The 23,432-nt window shown below is 40.5% G+C and overlaps 1 protein-coding gene across 3 annotated transcripts in view; it reads left to right on the forward strand.

Moving 5' to 3' along the window:
• The window catches only part of UBE3C (ubiquitin protein ligase E3C), a 179,208-nt gene that overhangs the window by 66,818 nt on the left and 88,958 nt on the right, over positions 1 to 23,432 (forward strand). For all 3 annotated transcript variants that reach the window (XM_039524161.1, XM_039524160.1, XM_039524159.1), the window contains exons 11-14: positions 2,166 to 2,252; positions 12,235 to 12,392; positions 14,271 to 14,497; positions 22,850 to 22,954. In XM_039524161.1, coding sequence (XP_039380095.1) covers positions 2,166 to 2,252; positions 12,235 to 12,392; positions 14,271 to 14,497; positions 22,850 to 22,954 — 577 coding nt within the window. The remainder of the gene's footprint in view (positions 1 to 2,165; positions 2,253 to 12,234; positions 12,393 to 14,270; positions 14,498 to 22,849; positions 22,955 to 23,432) is intronic.

Raw genomic sequence — 23,432 nt, forward strand, 5'->3', positions numbered from 1 at the left:
TCATCTGCAAATTTTGCCACCTCACTGTTTACCCCCTTTTCAGATTATTTATGAATATGTTGAATAGGACTTGTCCCAGTACAGAGCCCTGGGGGATACCACTATTTACCTCTCTCCATTCTGAAAACTGACCATTTATTCCTTCCTTTTGTTTCCTATCTTTTAACCAGTTACCAATCCATGGGAGAACTTTCCCTCTTATCCCATGACAGCTCACTTTGCTTAAGAGCCTTTGGTGAGGAATCTTGTCAAAGGCTTTCTGAAAATCTAAGTACGCTATATCCACTGGATCCCCCTTGTCCACATGCTTGTTGACCCCCTCAAAGAATTCTAGCAGATTGGTGAGGCTTGATTGACCATGTTGACTCTTGCCCAACAAATTACTCCCTACAGACATTTCTACAGAGAATGACCTAGACAAGAGTTTTTCAATCTTTTTCATTTGTGGACCCCTAAAATATTTTGAATGGAGGTACAGACCCATTTGGAAATATTTGACATAGTCTGTGTACCCCCGGGATCTGCAGACCACTGATTGTAAACCATTGGCAGAGCAATCAGTGGGTCAACCACTAGCTGCACAGACTCTCTCTAAATGGATGTCGGACTGCATCATTCTTCTCTACCACCTAGCACACACAGACTCATAGACTCATAGACTTTAAGGTCAGAAGGGACCATTATGATCATCTAGTCTGACCTCCTGCACAATGCAGGCCACAGAATCCCACGCATCCACTTCTATAACAAACCCCTAGCCTATGTCTGAGTTATCGAAGTCCCCAAATTGCGGTTTGAAGACCTCAAGCTGCAGAGAATCCTCCAGAAAGTGACCCGTGCCCCATGCTGCAGAGGAAGGCGAAAAACCTCCAGGGCCTCTGCCAATCTGCCCTGGAGGAAAATTCCTTCCCGACCCCAAATATGGTGATCAGTTAAACCCTGAGCATGTGGGCAAGACTCACCAGCCAGCACCCAGGAAAGAATTCTCTGTAGTAACTCAGATCCCAACCCATCTAACATCCCATCACAGACCCACATATCTTTCCTCCTCTATCCCTCCCCCTTCCCCTAACAGAGGTGAAAGCCCATTCCACCAGAGTGTAAGCAACCTCTGTGGCATCTCTGCAAGATGAACCCTTACTAGATATATGAAGGGAGGCTACCAGGATTTCCATCCACACCCTTACAAAACATTGTGCTTTGGTGCAGACTTCTTTTACAGATACAGCTGTGGGAGTGGCAGTATTACAGACTTCTATACCATCTGCATCCTTGCACCCCCTCCTGATCGACTGCTGCTAACTAATCTCCCACATGTAGAATTCACATAGGGATTATCACTTGAAGAAGAAACGGTGATTATTTATGTGTGACTGGAGATTCTTCGAAGAATGATACCTTTAATCTGTGAAAGTTCACGCCAAGTTTTAAATATATCTGTAAAATACTCGGGCGCCATTTTCTGCCTTCAATGTACACTGGGGGTTGCAACTCCTATTAAACTAAAAGGAGAATACCTGTATATCTGAGAACAAACATTGTCCCTTTGATTTAATTGTTATGCTAGATTCTAAAAAAGGAATGTATTTGATTCCATAACTTGTACTTGAACACACACAACAATAAGTGTATTAGATTTTTTAAACTAATAATTATTATTGTGGAGATTAGCTATTTATAAGATATTTTAATCTATTTTAAGATAAAAAATTTGTATTTTAAAACAATCTGTCAATTTGCTTTGCTAATTAAAATAAATTAAGCCACTCAGAGTGACCTGTCAGTTTCCCACCTCAGCATTATAATGTTACTCATAAAATAACTCAGAGGTTTGAAGCGTGTAATGTTTGTTTAATGTGTGCCTCATCCCTTTGTACAAATTTGGGCCTCAGGACTGCAGTGTGATGCAGGTTTTAATGCAGGGTCTGCCTGTGCATTTCTCATTGCAGAATTGCTGGATTTTTTTTACCTTATGGCATTATTACTCCCTTTCTTTAACAGTTCAAAATCTTTTTAAAGTTTATATATATTAAAACTACCTTAATTTATATTTTTGTACATCAGTTTGGGGAATGCTTGATTTGAAAGGCATGATCAAATATTGTGGTTTTCTTGCGTGACAACCTTCATTTGCTTCAGTAATATATTTGGTTTTTCTCTTTTAGGCTTCTTTACAGTTTAGCATTTAATGCCAGGTTCCTGAGGCATCTTTGGTATCTAATCTCTTCAATGACTACACGAATGATTACAGGGTATGTATTATATCATTTCTATAATTGAGCTCTTTTAATAATATAACATGTCTTATGAGAAGGAAAAGAGAATTAGTGGTACAGTGGGCAAATATGATGGTAGGAAAAACAAACCAGAAAACCAACAAAACCCTAAAGTTTTTACTTAGTTCTTACTAAGGCAAAACTTCAATTGACTTCAGTGGGAGTTTGACTTAATCTTTATTTAGAATAAAAATGGCTTTATTATTTTTAAAATATTGATATTTGAAGTTGTCATAGGTTTATTCCCCACTTTGAACTTTAGCGTTCACAAGATGGGGACCTGCATGGACTCCTCTAAACTAAAATCCTAGTTTAGATCTGGTTCTTGCTGCCACCAGTCAAGTTTTAAGTGTCTGACACACTCCCTGTTCCACCAAAAACTTCCCCTGGGGAACACAGATCCAAACACCTTGAATCTCAACACAAAGGGAAACAACCCATTTTCCCCCTCCCCTCTTCTAGTGCTTAGGAGAGATACCTGATTCAAACTCCTTGAATCAACCAAAGAGGGATTCACTTTTCCCCCTCCCCTTCCCCTGAAAATCCAAACAAGGGAAGAAATCAATCAAGTTCTAAAAAGAAAAGATTTTATTAAAGAAAGAAAAAAAAGTACACTCTCTCTGTATTACCAGGATGCAAAAATACAGGGTCTAACTTATAAAAACTGGAGAGACTTCCACTCCCTCCTCCTCAGCATAATCAAAGTAACAGCAAACAGAAATAAAGAATTCCTTCAGCAAACACACAATTGCAAATATAGAAAGCAACTCAAAAGACTAATCCGCCTTTTTAACTAATACTCACTGTACTGGATAGTAGGAAATACTCCAGGAGAACTTGGAGACATGTCTGGCCTCTCTTAGATCCAAAGAGAGCACACAGAGCAAACAAGGAACACAGACAAAGCCTTCCCTCCACAGAGATTTGAAATTATCTTGTCCCTGATTGGTCCTCTGGTCAGGTGTTCCTCAGGTACTGCTTGTTAACCCTTTACAAGTAAAAGAGACCTTAACTAACTGTTTATGACAGAAGTTTTCTAATTATTATGCCAGTTCCCAGATTCATCTCAACCTGAAAAATGTCAGACTAGTCTAGAGGCCAGATATGCAGGATATGAAAGACTAGTCTAGAGGCCAGATACGCAGGATATGAAAGACTAGTCTAGAGGCCAGATATGCAGGATAGATATAGTGAGCAGTGGAGGTAAGGAAAACAGTATGTCCCTGGATCCACAGCCTAACTCCCTTTGTAGATGTACTCTTGTGGCCATAGGTAAAATGGCAGATGGCTCATTAGCATCCATTTGCCTTCCTGCTCTTTTCCCACAACGTTCCTTAATGCCACCAGATTTTAGGAGCAGTTTGAATGTGTACAGGGTGTTAACACTGGTTATATTAAAAAAGTTATTTAAACATCATAACGGTGTTATAAGTTTATGTTCTAATTTTGTGCAATAGAATATTTTTCATAATGGCAATGCAGTATTCTAAAAGAAACAGTTTTAAATAAATTGGAAAAATATAACTGCACTGTTGCACTTCAGGGTTTACATTATTATGTATGATAACTGAAGAGGAGTCTAAGCCAATCAATGCAGCAAATCGGTGCAGTTATTAAAGCATAAGTGTGTAATTTGTGCCCTAGTTACATAATTCTCTATTAAGGGGCGTCTGGCTTGTTTTTCAATACTGGTACAATATTTATAATCCCATAATCTGGTTGACAGCTATTTTCCAGAGTGCAGAGATTTGTAGCATCATTGCACAAATGTTTATCAATACGCATACTTTCTTCTTCTAGTGATTGCACATGTGCATTCTGCTTTTTGTGTGCACAGGTGCTGGAAATTTTTTCCCTCAGTGGTACCCATCAGGATGGCTTAAGCGCCCTCTGCTGCCATGCGCCGTTGGTGTCGGTATAAAGGGCCAACCGACCCCAAGTTCCCTCAGTTCCTTCTTACTGCTGCCCATGGTGGCCTCTGGATCTGCTCTTCTTGCATTTACAAATTCTGTCAGTGAACTGTGTTCTCTTGTATTGTAAATAGTTGGTGTGATTAAGATTATTAGTATTTAGTTAGATTTAAAAAAAAAAAAATCTCAGTGTATTGGTCGACTCCCAATGCCGAGGGATGTCTGTGACCGGGCTTCAAGCCCTGCATTTTCTGCAATAAGGCTATGCCTGTCAGTGACCCACATTCAAGTTGCTTGAAGTGCCTCAGGGAAGCTCATATTGGAGAGCATTGCCAAATTTACAGGGACTTTAAGCCTCTCACAAAGAAAGATCACGAAGCCAGGGTAAAGTTTAGACTCAGGGAGGTGGCCTTGAGACTGCCTTCTGAGCCAGGTTTGTCAGACTTGGTGCCAAGTGCCTTGGCATTCGTGAGGAGTGCACCTCCTACCATACCTGAGTCCCAACACTGCTCACCATCCCCAGTACCTAAGAAGAGGCATAAGAAGCAGAGTGCTGAAAGGGGGAGATCCATGTCTGCTAGGATGGGGATAAGAGTAGAGTGTGGTCTAAGCCCAAGCACTTAATTGCTTTGGTTCCTCAAAAGATGGCAGTGTTTACTAGGGTGCCTAGGCATGTTCTGTCAAGTCCAGAGCTACATCTGTGGCACTGAACCGTAGTGACCATGCCGCAGGCATTTGCTGCTGCCAGGGACTTCCTGACCCTGTTGGTGCCAGTATCGCTGGCAGTACAAGAGTTGACGCCACTGGTGCCAGTGGACAGGGGAGGACTGGCAGGTTTGCTACAATGCTGGGTACCGTACCAGCTTCATGTTGCCCTGATGGTGTGCACTTTGGTACAATCCAAGGGGAAACCCATGATGCTTGCTTCTTTTGTGGGCTTCTCCAACTCGGTACAAGTCACCGGCACCATCTGGAACTGCATCTCCATAGTTAGTGGAAGGAGACACATCTTCTGTATCGGAGGTTGGGTCCTACCTTTCCCATCCTCGTAGCAACTCCTCCTTAAGACCTTTCCACCCTTTCAATGGATCCTGTCACAGGAATACTGTGTGGTGGTTTGTCAGGAGGTCACTGGGGACCCAAGCCTATCCAGTGGCCTCTTTGGATTATCGGTGGGGCTTTTCCCCAGTTTCCTGATCGTATTCCTGGCACTCCTATTTGGTAACCTCGGAAAGGTATGTGGCAGCGACCCACCTGTTCCTGACTCTGGTACCGAGCCTGGGACCAGACTTCAAGTGCCAGTTCAACAGGACCCTGCAGATCAAAAAAAGGAGGAAGAGCATCTGCAGCCAATACTTGCCTCCTTTTCCTCCTCCCCGATGAGGCAATGTCAGGGTGGGGGATGAGGGGGAGAGGCCATGTTACCTCCTCCAGATGACTATAAGGCGCACCAGGAATTGTTAGAGGGTTGCCTTAAGTCTGGGCATACAGGTGGAGGAAGTAAAAGAACTCTCATCACCTGGTTGATACTTTCGCCACTGCAGGTGCTTCCAGAGTGGCCCTGCCTCTTAATGACACCATTATGGACCCAGTTAAGGGACTATGGTAGATACCTGCATCCCTTCCCCCAACTTGAAAGACGGCTGAGCAGAATACCCACCCAGCGTTATGAGTTTCTTTACTTGCATCCCCTCCTGGGGTCCCTGGTGATACCTGCTGGCAATGAGAGAGAAAGGCAGAGAAATCAAGGTGCAACCCCAGAATCAGAAGACTGAAAATATTTAGACCTGATTGGAAGGAAAGTTCATTCTACTGGAGTGCTGCAGCTCAAGATTGCAACACTCTTTTGCAATGCACTTTTGGGCAGGTATGACTTTAATGTATGGGACTCCATACTGAAATTTAAAGACATTCTGCTCCCAGCAGAGGCTAGGCAGGAGTTCTTCTCACTAGTGGATGAGGGAAAATAGGTGGCGAGGACTGCGGTGCAACTGGATGCAGCTGACTTGACCGCCAGGTCCATGGTTTTTGCAGTGGCCATGCGTAGGAGCTCCTGGTTGCAGTTCTCTGGACTCCCGCAGGAGGTCCAATGGACTGTGTAGGACCTACCTTTTGAAGGATCCTCGCTCTTTTCAGAGCAGACTGATGCTAAGCTCCATAGGTTAAAGTACTTCAGGGAGACATTAAAGTCCCTTGGGTTGTACACCTCAACCCCTTCCAGGAAGCGCTTCTGTACTTTGCTTCAGCTGTCCAATAGGATCTGCAGAGAAGGAAGAGTATAGGTTATAATTGTAGATTGCCACCTCCTCCTACCTCTGCTTCAGTGCCTGCTTCACCTAAACATCTAGTGCATTATAAGCAGGCATTTTGATGAGACCCTCAAGGATGCTAGACCACATTTTTCCTTTGTTTGCAAACTGCCTTTCCCATTTCCTCAGTACTTGGTCCTGTACCACCACAGACTATTGGGTGTTGAGTGCTGTAGAAGTGGGATACGCCCTCCAATTTATTTCTGCCCCTCATTTCCACCCTCCCTTCTCGTCTCTCTTTAGGAACCCCTCTCACAAAGAACTTATGGTCCAAGAGGTTCAATCTCTTCTTCAGATGGGAAAAGGTTCTGCAGAATTTAAGAGGGAAGGGTTTCTACTCCCGTTATTTCCTAATCCCGAAAGCTGAATGTAGCCTATAGCTAGCTTTAGCATTCATTTTATTCAGCACTAATGCAAGGAAACGACAGGCCTGTATCCTGTAAGACATTGCTTTAGCAGTTAGCATAAGGCTTGAGGCCTGTGAACTTTGGCACAGATAAATGGTCACCCCTAAGTTTTGGGGAACTGGCAATAGAGTATTTAAGTGGGAGTTTGTCCATAATGACTCCAGACAACCGCAAGAACATGAGCTAACCCCAGTTCTTGGTTATTTTAGGAACATATGCAGATGTGTGACCACAAGTCTATCCTTTGCTCAGTGCAGATGATAGAGTTTATAGGGGCTGTGTTGGACTCTACTGTGGGAGTGCTCCTCCGAAAGTCAAGGTTCCATTATATTCAATCTCTTGTGACAAACCTCAAGATTCAACCAATCACAACAGCCTGAAACTATGTGAGACTCCTAGGGCACCGTGGCCTCGTGCACATATGTAATACAACATGCAAGGCTTCACCTCAGACCTCCTTCAGATGTGGCTGGCCTCAGTGTACTTGCCAGGCCATCTGCATCACAGTACCGTAGCAGGTTCTAATTTTTCTGAATTGGTGGTTGAATCCTCTGTGTTTGTGCAGGCATTCCCTTCCTCTGCCCTCAGCTGTCAATGACTCTAGTCTCAGACGCGTTGACTCTAGGGTAGGGAGCTCACCTGAGGCCTCTCCGAACTCAGAGTATTTGGTCCTCGATGAAGCTCACTCTTCTTATCAGTGTCAGAGAGCTCAGGGGGATTTGTCTTGCCTGTCAGGCTTTTCCTACCTCATATTGGGGGATAACCTGTTTGTCCTTATGGACAACATGTTTTATAGGCTGGGAGGAGCTTGGTCATCCCTCCAGTGTCAGGAAGCAATTCACCTATGGGAATTTAGCAGAAGCCATTCAATCAACCTCAAGGCCTCTTACCTTACAGCGGTGCAGAATAAGCTAGCAAATCACCTGGTCAGGTCTTTCTCCAGTCACTCCGGGTGGTCTCTTCGCCTGGATATAGCCAGATACATTTTTCAGCAGTGGGGGACTGCCCAAATAGACTTATTTGCAAACAAGTACAACAGAAAATGTCACCAGTACAAGGCCACTGTCTGGGTTCTATCACTTGATGTCTTCCTGCTACCCTGTACAGGAAAGCTTTATACAATCCCACCATTACACGGAGTGCTACTAAAGGTCAAGCAGGACCACTCCTGTGTTGTATTAATAGCCCCAGCATGACATGCCAATGCTGTTTCTCTACTGGACTTCACAGTGGCAACTGCAACTCTGTTGCACCTAGATTTGATCCTTCAGGACCATGATGGGCTGATCCACCTGAACCTGTGAACCCTTCATTTAATGACCTGGAGGTTCCATGGTTAAATCCCAAAGGGTAGGCTTGCTTGGAGCAAGTTCACCAGATCTTACTAGGTAGCAGACAGTTGTCATTCAGGGCCACTTACCTGTCAAAATGGAAGCGGTTCTCTACCTGGACTTGTCAAACTGGAGTCTCACCGATGCATTCATCCATCCAATAAATATTCTACTGTTTGCTGCACCTGAAACAGCAAGGCTTAGTGATTTCCTGTCATGGTTCACCTGGCAGCAATATCAGCTTTCCGCCCTCACATGCATAACTGTTCTGTTTTTTTCTAATAAATGACAATTAAATTCCTTGAAGGTCTGAAAAGATTGTACCATCAACTAAGGGAGCCCATTTGCCCTTGGGACTTGAATTTAGTTTTGTTTAAACTTATGGGACCACCATTTGAGCCTCTAGCAACATGCTCCTTATTATACCTTTCTTGGAAGGTGGTCTTCCTAATTGCTATCATCTCTGCTAAAAGGGTCTCCAAACTGCATGCCCTCACATCCGAACCATCATATACAGACTTCTTTCAAGATAAGGTGTACTTATGCCCTCATCTGAGGTTTCTCTCTAAGGTAATTTCAGATGCTCGTATCAGTCAATCAGTTTACTTACCTGTATTTTACCCCAAACCACACACACACAGGGACAAGCAATGGCTACACACATTGGATGTTAGATGAGCAGTGGCATTCTACATAGACAGGACCAAACTATTTCAGCAGTCCACCTAACTGTTCATGGTCATAGCATACAGAATTAAAGGTTTTCCAATTTATTATCCAAGAGAATTTCATCTTGGATAACTTCTTGTATCCCACGCGTGTTATGATCTGGCAGGCAACTCACCTCCAGAAAAGCTGACTGCCTACTCTACAAGATCACAAGCATCCTCAGTGGCATTCCTAAGGCAGATCCCTATCCTGGACCTTTGGAAAACAGCAGCCTAGTCAACAGTGCACACTTTCGCCTCCTATTATGCCATCACTCAGTATTTGGTCGAGCTGTACCGCTGTGTGTGTGTCTGTGTGTGTGTGTACATGAAGGCCGATCCAAGAGTGGAATGTACACATGCAAAACTTGAAGAAGAAAAAAAGGACTAACCTTTCATAACTGTTGTTCTTCAAGATGTGTTGCACATTTCATTCCACGACCCGCCATCCTGCCCCTCTGCATCATAGTTTCCAGAAAGAAGGAATTGAGGGAACGCTCCTGTGGCAGCGCTTTGAAGTGTGAGTGTGGTTGTGCGCAAGCGCTGGGAGAGAGCTCTCCTAGTGCTCCTGGTAATCCACCTCTATGAGCCAGTGTAATCCACCCCCCCGAGCCAGCAAGTTAGAGCGCTATAAAATGTAAGTGTAGACAAGCCCAGAGTCATCTGGGCCCCATATACTGATGCCAGCAGCGTGCAGCATCAAAGGGTGTTTGATCCTCCCCATTGGGTACTACTGAGGGGGAAAAATTTTCTGGAAAAAATCCTAAATTTCACATAAAAGAAATCAGAGAATAAGGCTTATAAACAGTTGTGAGAGTGTTTTACTCTACCCCCCCCACTCCAAAAATACTGTTCTTCCTAGCCTCATATCTCACTCCCCAAATCATTCCATAAAGATCAGTTGGGCTTTCGTTCCCAGAATGACTCTTATGTTTTTGTGTACATTGAGAGTTTCTAGTCCCACATCTCAATTCAATTAGGGGGGAGGGATAGCTCAGTGGTTTGAGCATTGGCCTGCTAAACCCAGGGTTGTGAGTTCAATCCTTGAGGAGGCCACTTAGGGATCTGGGGCAAAAATTGGTCCTGCTAGTGAAGGCAGGGGGCTGGACTCAATGACCTTTCAAGGTCCCTTCCAGTTCTAGGAGATTGGTATATCTCCAATTATTACCTTTTTTTTTAATTTATTCATCTGTGAAGCAAAATGTAAATCAAATATATTGCAGTTAATTTAGGGGCCAGAGCCTTGGGGAGCTGTCGGTATGGAAGGGCAGAAGGGAGAAGAAAATGATGACAGAGAGAAGGAGAATGAGAACAGTGTGAAAGGCAGGAACCAGATGTGTTATAACTTAATTTTTATTTATTTATTTATTTATTTATTTTATTTTTGCCTTTCAGCAATTTGACTTGCTTGGTTTCTTTATTTCATTGAATTTAATATTTGAATAGCTTGTTACATTTCTTCATGATAAATTTAAATTGCTTCCTGTTTTAGAAGTAAAGTGATAATCATATCCTGGGGTAATAAAATTTGGCCTTTGACCTCTGAGGTCAATTTGCTAGAAACACATTTGTCTTTGGGCTCTGAGTTTCTTCAGCCTAAGGTTCAGTGATTGTTTTGTAAGCAAGAAGCACCCTCAAGTTATTTAAATAACATGTATAGATACCAAATGGCACTTTTTCTTAGACCTCCATATGCATCCATGTGTATTTGATAAAGACATAGTGATAGTCCTTGTTGCAACTTTTTGCTTAAAAATTAAATATGAAAATATATTTTCTAAGTATGTAATTGCTTTGTTTCAGTTTGTATCAGTTTCCAATTGCAGTGTAGTACTTATATTCAAAATATTTCATTATTCTCTGCTACCAGTCCTTTCTCCAATGTCATCCTGCATGCTGATGTATCTTCTATTCCTATTTTTAAGATGCATTTAATTACCATAAAACATAAGGGGACTCTTCATATGGGGTCATAGTAGTTAGAGGTGGAAAAAGACCTTTTAGGCTATCAGGTTTATCTTATGGATGAAGGATGGTCTTGTGGCTAAGGCCCAAGACTGGGGTGTAAAATATCTGAGTTCTGTTCCCAGCTCTGACAGGCTTTTTGTGTGGTAACGTGCAAGTCACTTAATCTCTTTTTGCCTCTGTTCTCCAGTTCTAAACCAGAAATAAGACAGGATTCTAAAATAGAGATAACACAGGGGTGTGGTAATTGTATTTGTTAAGCACTCAGATGCAAAACAGTGACAATCTATAAATAATCATTCCATCTTCCTTAAGCAAGATATAGTTCCCAACAGAGGGCATATAAGATGTTAAACTAAGACTATGCTTTATTAGCTTGTGTACCTCATCCAGTGCACTAAATGCCCCGGTACCGATTTTGTGGGTGAATCACTATGCTCTCAAATGAACTCACAGCAAAATGATTTTTTAAAAAAAACCCCAAAACACCATATTACTCATGGGCAAACTCTTCACAAAATTATCATTCCATACCTGACCCCTCCCAGTCCTCGTCCTCACAACACCTGCAAAAGGTAAACCTGGAAGCTTAAATTCATAACTTTGTCAGACAAAAAATCATGGACTCAATCAAGACACTGGATTTATGGCTCATTACAACAGTCTATTAACCACTATCCCTCTTTTGTTTTAGAACTACAGAGGTGTTAAGTGCCCACTTCACCTTGAATAGTCTCTGACACGTTGACTCCTTATGCTAAACAATCTTTTCCACCATGTATAGAGGCCAGGTCTACACTACAAACTCACATTGGTATAACTATGTCTCTCAGGGTGTGAAAAATCCACACCCCTGAATCATGCAGTTAGACCAACGTAACACCTGCTGTTGTAGACAGCACTATGTCAACAGGAGTACTTCTCCTTTCGATGTAGCTATTGCCTCTTGCTGAGGTGGATTAAAGATGCCAACAGGAGAAGCTCTCCCGTCGGATTAGTAGTGTCTTCACTGAAGCTGTACAGTGGCTGTGACGCTGCAGTGTTTTAAGTGTAGACCTGCCCTTAGCTGTGACACTGAGTACCTTTCCCATACCTGAAGAAAAGCTCTCTCTAAGCTCAAAAGCTTGTCTCTGTCACCAACAGAATTTGGTCCAATAAAAGATATTACTTCACCATCCTTGTCTTTTGAATATCCTGGGACCAACATGGCTAGAACACTGCAAATGTTATAGAACTAGTCAATAATATTTTGACTATGTTGATGAAGCTTAAAGCATTTTAAAAAGGAAACATTTAATTGATTTTGTATTTTAATTTTTATATTTTAAGGTCTATGGTCCCACTGCTTCAAGTAATATCAAGGGGATCTCCAATGTCTTTAGAAGATTCCAGTCGGATCATTCCACTCTTCTACCTTTTTAGTTCTTTGTTTAGTCATTCACTTATTTCTATACATGATAATGAATTCTTTGGTGACCCTATAGAAGGTAAGAGCTTCAAGCATTCTCTAGAATCTGATCTGACAGACCGTACTCTCTTGAAATTACTGTTGATTTCAGTAGGAGTTGTGTGAGTTACTCCCGGGGGAATTCTGTGCTACTACACACGTGCATATTTTTAATTTTTTGAGCAGAAAAAAGCTTCTGCTAAAACGTTGCTCCAGTTCCGCCTTTTGCCTACCAGAGGGCATGGTTGTGCAAGAACAGCAGCAGCTCCCATCAGAAAGAGCAACAAAGAATCCTGTGGCACCTTATAGACTAACAGACGTTTTGCAGCATGAGCTTTCGTGGGTGAATACCCACTTCTTCGGATGCAAGATGTCTTGCATCCGAAGAAGTGGGTATTCACCCACTAAAGCTCATGCTGCAAAACGTCTGTTAGTCTATAAGGTGCCACAGGATTCTTTGTTGCTCTTACAGATCCAGACTAACACGGCTACCCCTCTGATACTTGATCCCATCAGAAAATAACTCTTGCAGTTATGCGTTTTTCCCACCAGAGGGCTCTGTGGTGCTAGAACACAGCAGCAGTTCCCAGCCAGCTAGGGAAAAGAAAGAGCCTGCCGTTTTCGCAGCACCTGTCAGGCCATGTCAGGTGATGGGCTATGGGGAGACCGACTGCTGTGGGGGGGGGGGAACAGATGGAGGCTCATAAGGGCTACTGGGGGAGGACAGACTGGGGCAGGAGCTGAATGAGAGTGCTGGCACAGGGCCACAGTGAGGAGGGAGGTTCAGGGCCACATGGTGATGGGGGAGGGGTGCAGAGCTACATAGAGGGACAGAGGGTGGCTGAGTGGGGGCACAAAGGCACAGGGGGAGGGGGTATAGACACACAGGACAGGGGACTGGCCTGGTGGGGGCATAGACATGCATGGGGAGGGAGGAGAGGGTACAGATCCACATAGGAACAGGGGCTACAGGGCCACATTGGGATAGGAGGAGTGGGTGTCTGAGTGGGGGTGGAGGGACACGTGGACAGGGGGTTCAAGGACACATGAGGTTGCAGGAACACATGGGGACAGGGGCAGATGTGCCTGACCTGCATGGGAGAGGCTAGGGGTCAGCCGGCGTCTGCATGGGGGAAGTTCCCTAACAATCCCTCCCCACCCCTGAAAAAAACCTGTTCCATACTTTTCTCACCCATACCCAACAACCCTCCAAGTTCACACCCAGGCTCCTTCTTAGCAACTTACTTCTCTCTCCCTCAGCTTCTCTGTTACCTCTGACTCTCCCAAGCCTTTGCACTGCTTTTGAGGGGAGCGGGAAATATGGTTTTGTAGTTTGTGAATTTATTACTCAGAGTTCTGTACTAATATGCCTAGTAAGGAATCTATTTGTCAAAAAACATTTCCTGAAACTTTTTTGTCTGTATTGTTACAGACATACTTGCTGACAGGTATTTTGAAATAAAATGACCAAAAATCATTGAAACTGGTGTGATTATCTTGTGTTATTTTGAAAAAGAAAATATGCAGAATTTTGCAGCATTTGAAAATATTGTGTGCAGAATTTTTAATTTTTTGGTGCAGAATTCCTCCAGGAGTAAAGTAAGGACCATGAAGATTGGGTCTGTAGGCTGTTAGCTGAACAATAAGTATGTAGTACAAAAATTAAGTGCGCATGTTAATATCCATTTCATTGTAATTTTAAGCCAGTACTATTGTAATAATAAAATGACTTCTAGATTCATTAATTTTTGCCAACTTCTTATGTTTTGTAGCTTTTGTTTCCTTCGTGCGTCTCCTTTCTCTATTGTGTGACTATTGTTTTTGCACTACAGAGTAAAAGAATAATTATATAAATATAGAAAAAATTGATTAGAAATGTTATTTTAGAAATGTAACCTTATTGTTTATGTAATTGTAGGTCAAAGACAATCATCAATGATGCCTTTTACACTAGACGAGCTGGTAATATTATCACACTGCCTTCGAGATGCATGTTTAGGAATCATCAAGTTGGCTTACCCAGAAACAAAGCCAGAAGTTCGTGAGGAATATATTGCAGCATTTAGAAGTGTTGGAGTTACAACAAATACAGAAATGCAGCAATGTATACAAACGGAACAAAAACGATGGATTCAGCTGTTTAAGGTACAGGATGTCATTTTTCAGTTACAGATTAAACAAGACTTTTAGACCTTCTTATATTGACATTTACCATAACAGTATTTGGCTGCAGTTTGTTTCACAATTCTACTTCTATCTCAGAGGTTATCTTTAGGAAACGTGGAATTTGGAAATAACATTTGCTTTAATGTAAATTCTGCATTTAAGAGTATACAGAATAACAGTGTCATTTTGGTGACTGTAAATTAAATAATTGTAGCTTTTTTTTTTTGACATGAGTTTGTTTCATATTTTAATTGACTTATGCAGGAGTTGGTATAGAATATGAGTATTAATTGAGGCCCAATTCAGCAAGACGTGACTAATTTTAAGCATGTGAGAAGTTTCATTAACATCAGTGGACCTGCTCACATGCTTAATGTTAAGAGTTAGGAAGGAACAATAAGAACATAAGAACGGCCATATTGGGTCAGACCAAAGGTCCATCCAGCCCAGTATCTTGTCTACTGAGAGTGGCCAATGCCAGGTGCCCCAGAGGGAGTGAACCTAACAGGTAATGATCAAGTGATCGCTCTCCTGCCATCTATCTCCACCCTCAGTTTGCACACATACAAATGGGAAATGACTGCCTAGGAAGGAGTACTGCGGAAAGGGATCTAGGGATCATAGTGGATCATAAGCTAAATATGAGTCGTCAATGTAACATTGCAAAAAAAAAAGCACACATCATTCTGGGATGTATTAACAGGAGTGTTGTAAGCAAGACACAAGAAGTAATTTTTCTGCTCTACTTTGCGCTGATTAGGCCTCAACTAGAGTTTGCGCACACACAAAATGGAAAATGACTGCATGAGGGAAGATGGAAAAAATTGGCTTTGTTTAGACTGGAGAAGAGAAGACTGAGAGGGGACATAACAATTTTCAAGTACATAAGAGGTCGTTACAAGGAAGAGGGAGAAAAATTGTTCTCCATAGCCACTGTGGATAGGACAAGAAGCGATGGTCTTAAATTGCAGCAAGGGCAGTTTAGGTTGGACATTAGGAAAAACGTTGTGACTGTCAGGGTAGTTGAGCACTGGAATAAATTGCCTAGGGAGGTTATGGAATTTCCATCATTGGAGATTTTTAAGAGCACATTAGACATAAACCTTCCAGGGAATGGTCTAGATAATAATTAGTCCAGCTATGAATTCAGGGGACTGGACTAGAAGACCTCTCGAGGTCCCTTTCAGTCCTGTGATTCTATGAGTAAGTGCCTTGCTGACCTGCAGACTCATGAGATTGATATTCACTGCTGTTACACCATTTCACAACTGCATCGAGACCAGTAGTGGAAAACTGCTATAATACATTGGTGAATCAGTCCAGTGAAGTAGACTTAGAGTACATCTGTACTGCAATAAAAAACCCGTAGCACTGAATCTCAGAGCCCAGGTCAATTGACTTGGGTTTGTGGGGCTCATGCTACGCGACTAAAAATCACAGTGTGAGTGTTCACTCTTGGATTGGACCCTCCCATCCTGAGCCTGAATGTCTACACTAGTTTTTAGCCGCAGAACCCCAGTTCCTACAAGCCAAAGCCAGTAGACCTGGGCCATCTGCGGCTGTGCCGCAGGTGTTTTATTGCACAATAAACATACCCTAAATGTATGTGTCCGACTAAGTGGATATTCACCCACAAAAGCTTATGCTCCAATACATCTGTTAGTCTATAAGGTGCCACAGGACTCCTTGTTGCTTTTTACAGATCCAGACTAACACGGCTACCCCTCTGATACCTAAATGTATGTTATTCTTAAATAACTACCAATATGTTCCTACCCAGTTTTACCCATGGAAACCGAAGGTATAACTTAAGGAAAGCTGAGTATGTTGGCAGGAAAAAAACGAAGAATATAACTGTTGGGGGGGGGAAAAAAAGAGTACTTGACTTGCCATGAAATTTCTGCAGCAAACACATCTAGTCAGCTAAAATTGCTCATTAAAGGAGTGGGAGCAGAAGAAATGCATTTTCCAAATTGAATGCTAGATTTACAGTCCGTTTAATACTGGTGACCTCTCGCACACTAATGTTCAGTTCGAGTCATCAGCTGTCCCTTCAGGTCTTTTATCACTGCTTTTGTCAAGCTATCTATTTAATTGAAAGAAGTTAATTGAATGAAAATGATCAACTAAGCTTGTATTAATATTGCTAATGGAACTTTCTTCTTGGCCATGTTTGGAGAAAGATGTCATGCTAGACTTTAGGAAAGGCCCATTAATGCTTGCACTTAACCTGATGGGCTAATTAAGGAATGCTTATTCATTCTACAAGTCTATGATAGCCTCTATCCAGCCCATTCTGCCTAATTTTACAACACATTTCACTTATGAGCATGAGCATTAGTAGCAGTGAGAGTAACTGATAATGTTTTGATTGCATTGAATACAGTCCTAATGCATCACTGAATTTATAATTTGGGCAGATTGATCTAATATATGTTTGCACAATTTAATTTAATTACTTGTCTTTAAATTACCAAATAAACTTTCAATTTAAAGGTCACAAATTGAGATGCCAGTATTTCTATTTTACTGGGAATGACAGCATGTTGCATATTTTTATGTATGTGGTTTATATCATGTCTTCCTCTATTTGTGCCTTTTAGTTTATCCTATTTTATCATGCTCCTTCACTTGAAGTTATGATAAAATTGGCTTAACATTTTGTTTTCTTTCAAGCAGCTATTGAATTCGTGTCTTCTGATACAAGATGATAGTTGTGTATACAGTACAAAAAAATTACTCTTTTCCAGACAGCTACTAGACTCCAGAAAAATTATCTGAACTTATTTACTTTTCAGTTTACCTATACTATTCTCAGCAGTTTGTGTTTTGTCTATTAAGCAAATTATAAATGTAAATCTTAGATATCTTGGTCTCTAGTTCTGATCAGAAATGTGGTTAATAACAAAACAGCACTTGTTTACTTTTCAATCACATGACTAATTTATTGATAAAATTTAACAGTCAAGGCTGAAATTCACCTTGTTTTGGCAAGATTTCAATGTATGGCACTAGGTCTTTTCCAAAGGAGACCATCCAGACTTGACACTTGCTTTGCACTGATTTACAGTAAAGAAAAGGGAGCAGTATGTTTCCCAACCAAAAAAAAAAAAAAAAAAAGTAAAAATACTTTGCTGAAGTTAGAAATTGGAATAGCTTATCAAATAATAGACTGTTGCGCTAGATGAGTGTAAATATGTCTTAAAATACTCAAGGAACTGACTGAGGAGATATCTGAGCCATTAGTAATTATCTTCAGAAAGTAGTGGAAGACAGGAGCGATTCCAGAGCATTGGAAAAGGGCAAACAGACTACCAATCTATAAAAAGGGGAATAAGGGCAACCCCGGGAATTAGACCAGTCAGCTTAACTTCAGTACACAGAAAGATAACGGAGCAAATAATTAAGCAATCAGTTTGCAAACACCTAGAAGATAAGGTGATAAGTAACAGCATGGATTTGTCAAGAATAAATCCTGTCAAACCAACCTAATAGCTTTCTTTGACAAGGTAACAAGCCCTATGGATGGAGGGAAGCGGTAGATGTGGTGTATCTTGACTTTAGTAAGGCTTTTGATACTGTCTTGCAGGACTTTCTAATAAAAAAAAACCTATGAAATATAACCTAGATGGAGCTATTATCCTGTGGGTGCATAACTGGTTGGAAAACTGTTCCCAGAGAGTAATCATCAGTGGTTCACAGTCAAGCTGGAAGGGCATATCAAGGGGGCGGGGTGCGTCCATCGGGGATCAGTTCTCGGTCCAGTTCTGTTCAATATCTTCATCAATTATTTAGATAATGGCACAAAGTAAACTAATAAAGTTTGCGGCTAATACCAAAATGGGAGGGGCTACAACTGCTTTGGAGAATAGGATAAAAATTCAAAATGAGACCATTTCTTCAGTTTGTCCAGATCAAGTAAATAGGATGAAATTCAATAAGGACAAGTGCAAAAGGAACAATCATTTGCGCACATATAAATGGGAAATGAGTGGCAAGGAGTACTGCAGAAAGGGATCTGGGGGTCAAGGTGGATCACAAGCTAAATATGAGTCAACAGTGTAACACTGTTGCCAAAAAGCAAACATCATTCTGGGATGTATTAGGAGGAGTGTTGTAAGCAACACATGAGAAATAATTCTTCCGCTTTACTCTGCGCTGCTTATGCCTCAACTGGAGTATTGTGTCCAGTCTGGGCACCAGATTTCAGGAAAGATGTAGATGAATTGGAGAGAGTCCAGAGAGGAACCATGATGATTAAAGGTCTAGAAAACATGACCTATGAGGGAAGATTGAAAAAATTGTGTTTTGTTTAGTCTGGAGAAGAGACGACTGAGGGGGGACATAAGTTTTCAAGCAAGGGCAATTTAGGTTAAGTATTAGGAAAACTTGCTAACTGTCAAGGTAGATAAGCACTGGAATAAATTACCTAGGGGGGTTGTGGAATCTCCATCATTGAAGATTTTTAAGAGCAGGTTAGACAAACACCTGTCAGGGATGGTCTAGATCAGTGGTTCTCAACCAGGCGTACACGCATCCCTGCGTGTACGAAGAGGTCTTCTAAGGGAGTACATAAACTCATCTAGATATTTCTCTAGTTTTACAACAGGCTACATAAAAAGCACTAGCGAAGTCAGAACAAACTAAAATGCATTTCTTACAATGACTGCTCTATCTACTATACACTGAAATGAAAGTTCTCTCTCTCTCTCTCTCTCTATATATATATATATAATTTCAATTGATTTATTTTATAATTATATGGCAAAAATGAGAAAGGAAGCAATTTTTCAGTAATGTGTTGACACTTTTGTGTTTTTATGTCTGATTTTATAAAGCAAATAGTTTTTAAGTAAGGTGAAACTTGGGGGTACACAAGACAAATCAAAGTCCTGAACATAAGAACGGCCATACTGGGTCAGACCAATGGTCCATCTAGCCCAGTATCCTGTCTACCAAGAGTGGCCAATGCCAGGTGCCCCAGAGGGAGTGAACCTAACAGGTAATGATCAAGTGATCTCTCTCCTGCCATCCATCCCCACCCTCTGACAGAGGCTAGGGACACCATTCCTTACCCATCCTGGCTAATAGCCATTAACAGACTTAACCTTCATGAATTTATGCAGTTCTCTTTTAAACGCTGTTATAGTCCTAGCCTTCATAACCTCCTCAGGCAAGGAGCTCCACAAATTGACTGTGCACTGTGTGAAGAAGAACTTCCTTTTATTTGTTTTAAACCTGCTGCCCATTAATTTCATTTGGTGGCCCCTAGTTCTTGTATTATGGGAATAAGTAAATAACTTTTCCTTATCTACTTTCTCCACATCACTCATGATTTTATGCACCTCTATCATATCCCCTCTTAGTCTCCTCTTTTCCAAGCTGAAAAGTCCTAGCCTCTTTAATCTCTCCTCATATTGGACCTGTTCCAAACCCCTAATCATTTTAGGTGCCTTTTTCTGAACCTTTTCTATTGCCAGTATATCCTTTTTGAGATGAGGAGACCACATCTGTACGCAGTATTCAAGATGTGGGCGTACCATCGATTTATATAAGGGCAATAATATATTGTCCATCTTATTCTCTATCCCCTTTTTAATGATTCCTAACATCCTGTTTGCCTTTTTTACCGTCTCTGCACACTGCGTGGACGTCTTCAGAGAACTATCCATGATGACTCCAAGATCTTTTTTTCCTGATGCGTTGTAGCTAAATTAGCCCCCATCATATTGTATGTATAGTTGGGATTATTTTTTACAGTGTGCATTACTTTACATTTATCCACATTAAATTTCATTTGCCATTTTTTTGCCTAATCACTCAGTTTTGAGAGAGGGTACATTCACTTAGTTTTCTGAAAGGGTACGTAGTCTGGAAAGTTTGAGAGCCACTGGTCTAGATAATATTTAGTCCCACCTTCAGTGGAGGGGACTGGACTAGAAGACATCTCAAGTCCTATAATTCTATGATTCTGTGATTATTGAGAAAATATTTATTTGCTTTTCCTTTCATTTTTCTGAACCATATAAAAATGGGAAAAGATTACTGGTTCCTAATGCCATGGCTACACAGCTAAGAAAATAGGGTATAGTCTTTTCTATGAGCTATGCTCTGGATTTCTCTTGTTTTGCATGTGTTCCATGTTCCCCCTCCATTAATGTTTATGGAAAGCACATGTATGCAATATTTAATACTGATATACACTTAAATCCTAATCCTGCAAATGCAGATATGCTTAACTATAAGCATGTGAGTAGTTTCAATTTAAATGAATGGGATTACTCATAGTAAAGTTAAGCATGAGCATAACTGGGGCATGAGAAGTGACAAGATCTGACACATGGAACCATCTGACCTCTTTCCTTTTCAGTAGAATACCTCTCTTCTTATGATATGAATATTGAAATAGAAATATCTGTCAAAATATGATTTGATGCATTTAGAATTCTAAGCCTTTCTGTGGAATCAGGAGTTTTTCAAACACTTAAGTAGTTGATTATATTTTACTAAGTTCTGAGTTGGCCATTCTAAAACAGTAGAATCAAAAACTACGTTTCCTGAAGTTTAACTTGCACTGATGCTTGCGTCTGGTACATTATTAGAAGGAAACTCCCATTTTTATGTAGTTTTTTAAAAATATAAACAAATTTAAAGGACATTGAAATTTAAACATTTTTGTTTATTGTGCTTTTCATTTTTAAGAATCCAATACATTTTGTTGGGGTAACTCCAGTCCCAGCTAATTTAATGCAGTCTTCTTTAAACTGTTTAAAAAATTTTTTTTATTAACACATCCTTTTACTTCACATGGAAGATTTCTTTCTAGATTTTGTAACGGGGGGTGGGGGGCAGCTAATGGAATCTCAGAACTTTAATGACTGATCTAGGCTGCATTGAATTTTACAAGGGGAAGGTGATGAAAGAATTCCTGTGTAATCAAACAGTTCTCCTAAAGCATTTTCTTTCAGTCTTATTCCAACCTGCGGGACCTTCCTTTACAAACTGGATATTAAAAGGTCCTTTGTTTAGTATCTAGAGACAAAGCTCTTGGGAAGGTCCATTAAGTTCTTTGTTGCTTTTGACACCTGCCCATTAAGACTGTGTTTAAGCAAGAAATAGCTTGAAAGCACTGTCTGTGCATTTCTTCTACTCGTTTTTCAAGTGCTATAATTTTAAGTGGCAAAGTGGATTCCTACTTGTGGTAGCTTTGGTAACTTGCTTTAGGCTAGTTCTCCTGTAAAAATGCATCCTTCCATTTGTTTAACATATATTTGTGTAGGGTTACTAAGTCATTTCAAATATTTGTACCTAGATTTGAGAGCAGGAGGGGTGTGATCAGGGGTGATATTTGTGGGTGCAAAAGGGTATTGTAAAGGTACTGTTTGATTTGATATTTCTGAGTGGTTATTTTCTGCTTTTGGGGAGCTGCTGATGTGTCCGTTGTATTTTTTTTAATTGTCAGAGGTGCCTGATGCCCAGGATAAGTGTTTTCCCCAGCTTCCTCATTTTGTTATATAAATATATAAAAATGTCAGATTTTTGTGTTTACCTGTACTCTCATTCTCTTGGACCATCTGATATTGAAATGGCCTTACTTCTTTTATTTTAAATTGCTTAATTTTTGTCAGCTATGTATGAATATATAAAATAATATTTTGGTGAGACGATTGGAGTTATACAATTTCAAGACTAAATATAATTGATTTTATTTTTTTACATTAGGTCAGTATCTGGTGTTTGTGAAAAATGTGTTTGGTGCTGGGGAGAGAAGAAGAAGAAGTGGGGAATGTTCTTAAAAAAACAATTTTTCTAATCTAAAATTGGAGCTGGCAGCCTGAGATGTATACTCAGTATTAGGATATGGGACTGAGGTGGTATGATATGCTTAATGTAAAAATGTTTAAAAATCTTATACAAGGCTCAGGTAACTTGATACGCACAGTATAAATACTTAGAATTAGCTCTTATTTTTAATAAATGATCCTACGGAAGGAAATTATTTTGTGCTGATGTGATTACTTTTAGCTTTTCTGAGTTAGCATATCACTTTTTTTATACGTTAAAGATATTCCTGTGATCTGCAGAAGGGGAAGCACTTTTCAGTAAACTAATTCTAGTGGTGATTTATGGCCAGATCTCAATTGCTTAATCACATCTTCTAAAGTATTTAGCAATGAGAACAATGTAGTGATATTTAGGGGGTGAAATAACTTAACCTGACACACTATTACATGATTTCTTTAGAAATTTGCTTTGAAGAATTGCCTTTTCTTTGCATGGCTTCATTTAGTGAACTAGTTTATATTTAATAGAACTGTTTGTGTCATCTAGGTCATCACTAATTTAGTGAAAATGTTGAAATCTAGAGACACAAGAAGAAATTTCTGTCCACCAAATCACTGGCTGTCAGAACAAGAAAACATTAAAGCCGATAAGGTAACAATAATGTTTCTTCACACAACATTTTAGATATTTACCTTGAGTTTTCCCATCTAGTCTGTATTTTATCAAGTATATTTAAACTCCCAAATACAGGGAATCAGGTTTTCTTGGGAAAGTGTGCACTAGTAACAGCTAGTGCAAGACTAAAGTATATGATGTTTTAATACATAGTCAGATATTTGCTGTGAGGTATAAGAATTACTTTTGGAGTGTGGCATCGATATTGCACAGGAATTAACTTAGTTTAAAATCTAGACATATATTGCTGTTCTCTTAAACATCTCTAGTTAGTCTTGCAACTAATCAGACATTACATGTAGTCTTATTACCAATTTGTAAAGTGGAACCTACTTATAGTGATCCTGGATGTAGTATTGTTCTATTTATAGTGAAAGGAGAATGCAAGTCCCAAATTGTCTCGATACATTACAGTGGGCAAATTACAATTTGGGTTATAGTGAGCCTCTTCTCA

The sequence above is a fragment of the Mauremys reevesii genome, linkage group 2 (assembly GCF_016161935.1).
Source record: "Mauremys reevesii isolate NIE-2019 linkage group 2, ASM1616193v1, whole genome shotgun sequence".
In the NCBI taxonomy this organism is placed as follows: Eukaryota; Metazoa; Chordata; order Testudines; family Geoemydidae; genus Mauremys; species Mauremys reevesii.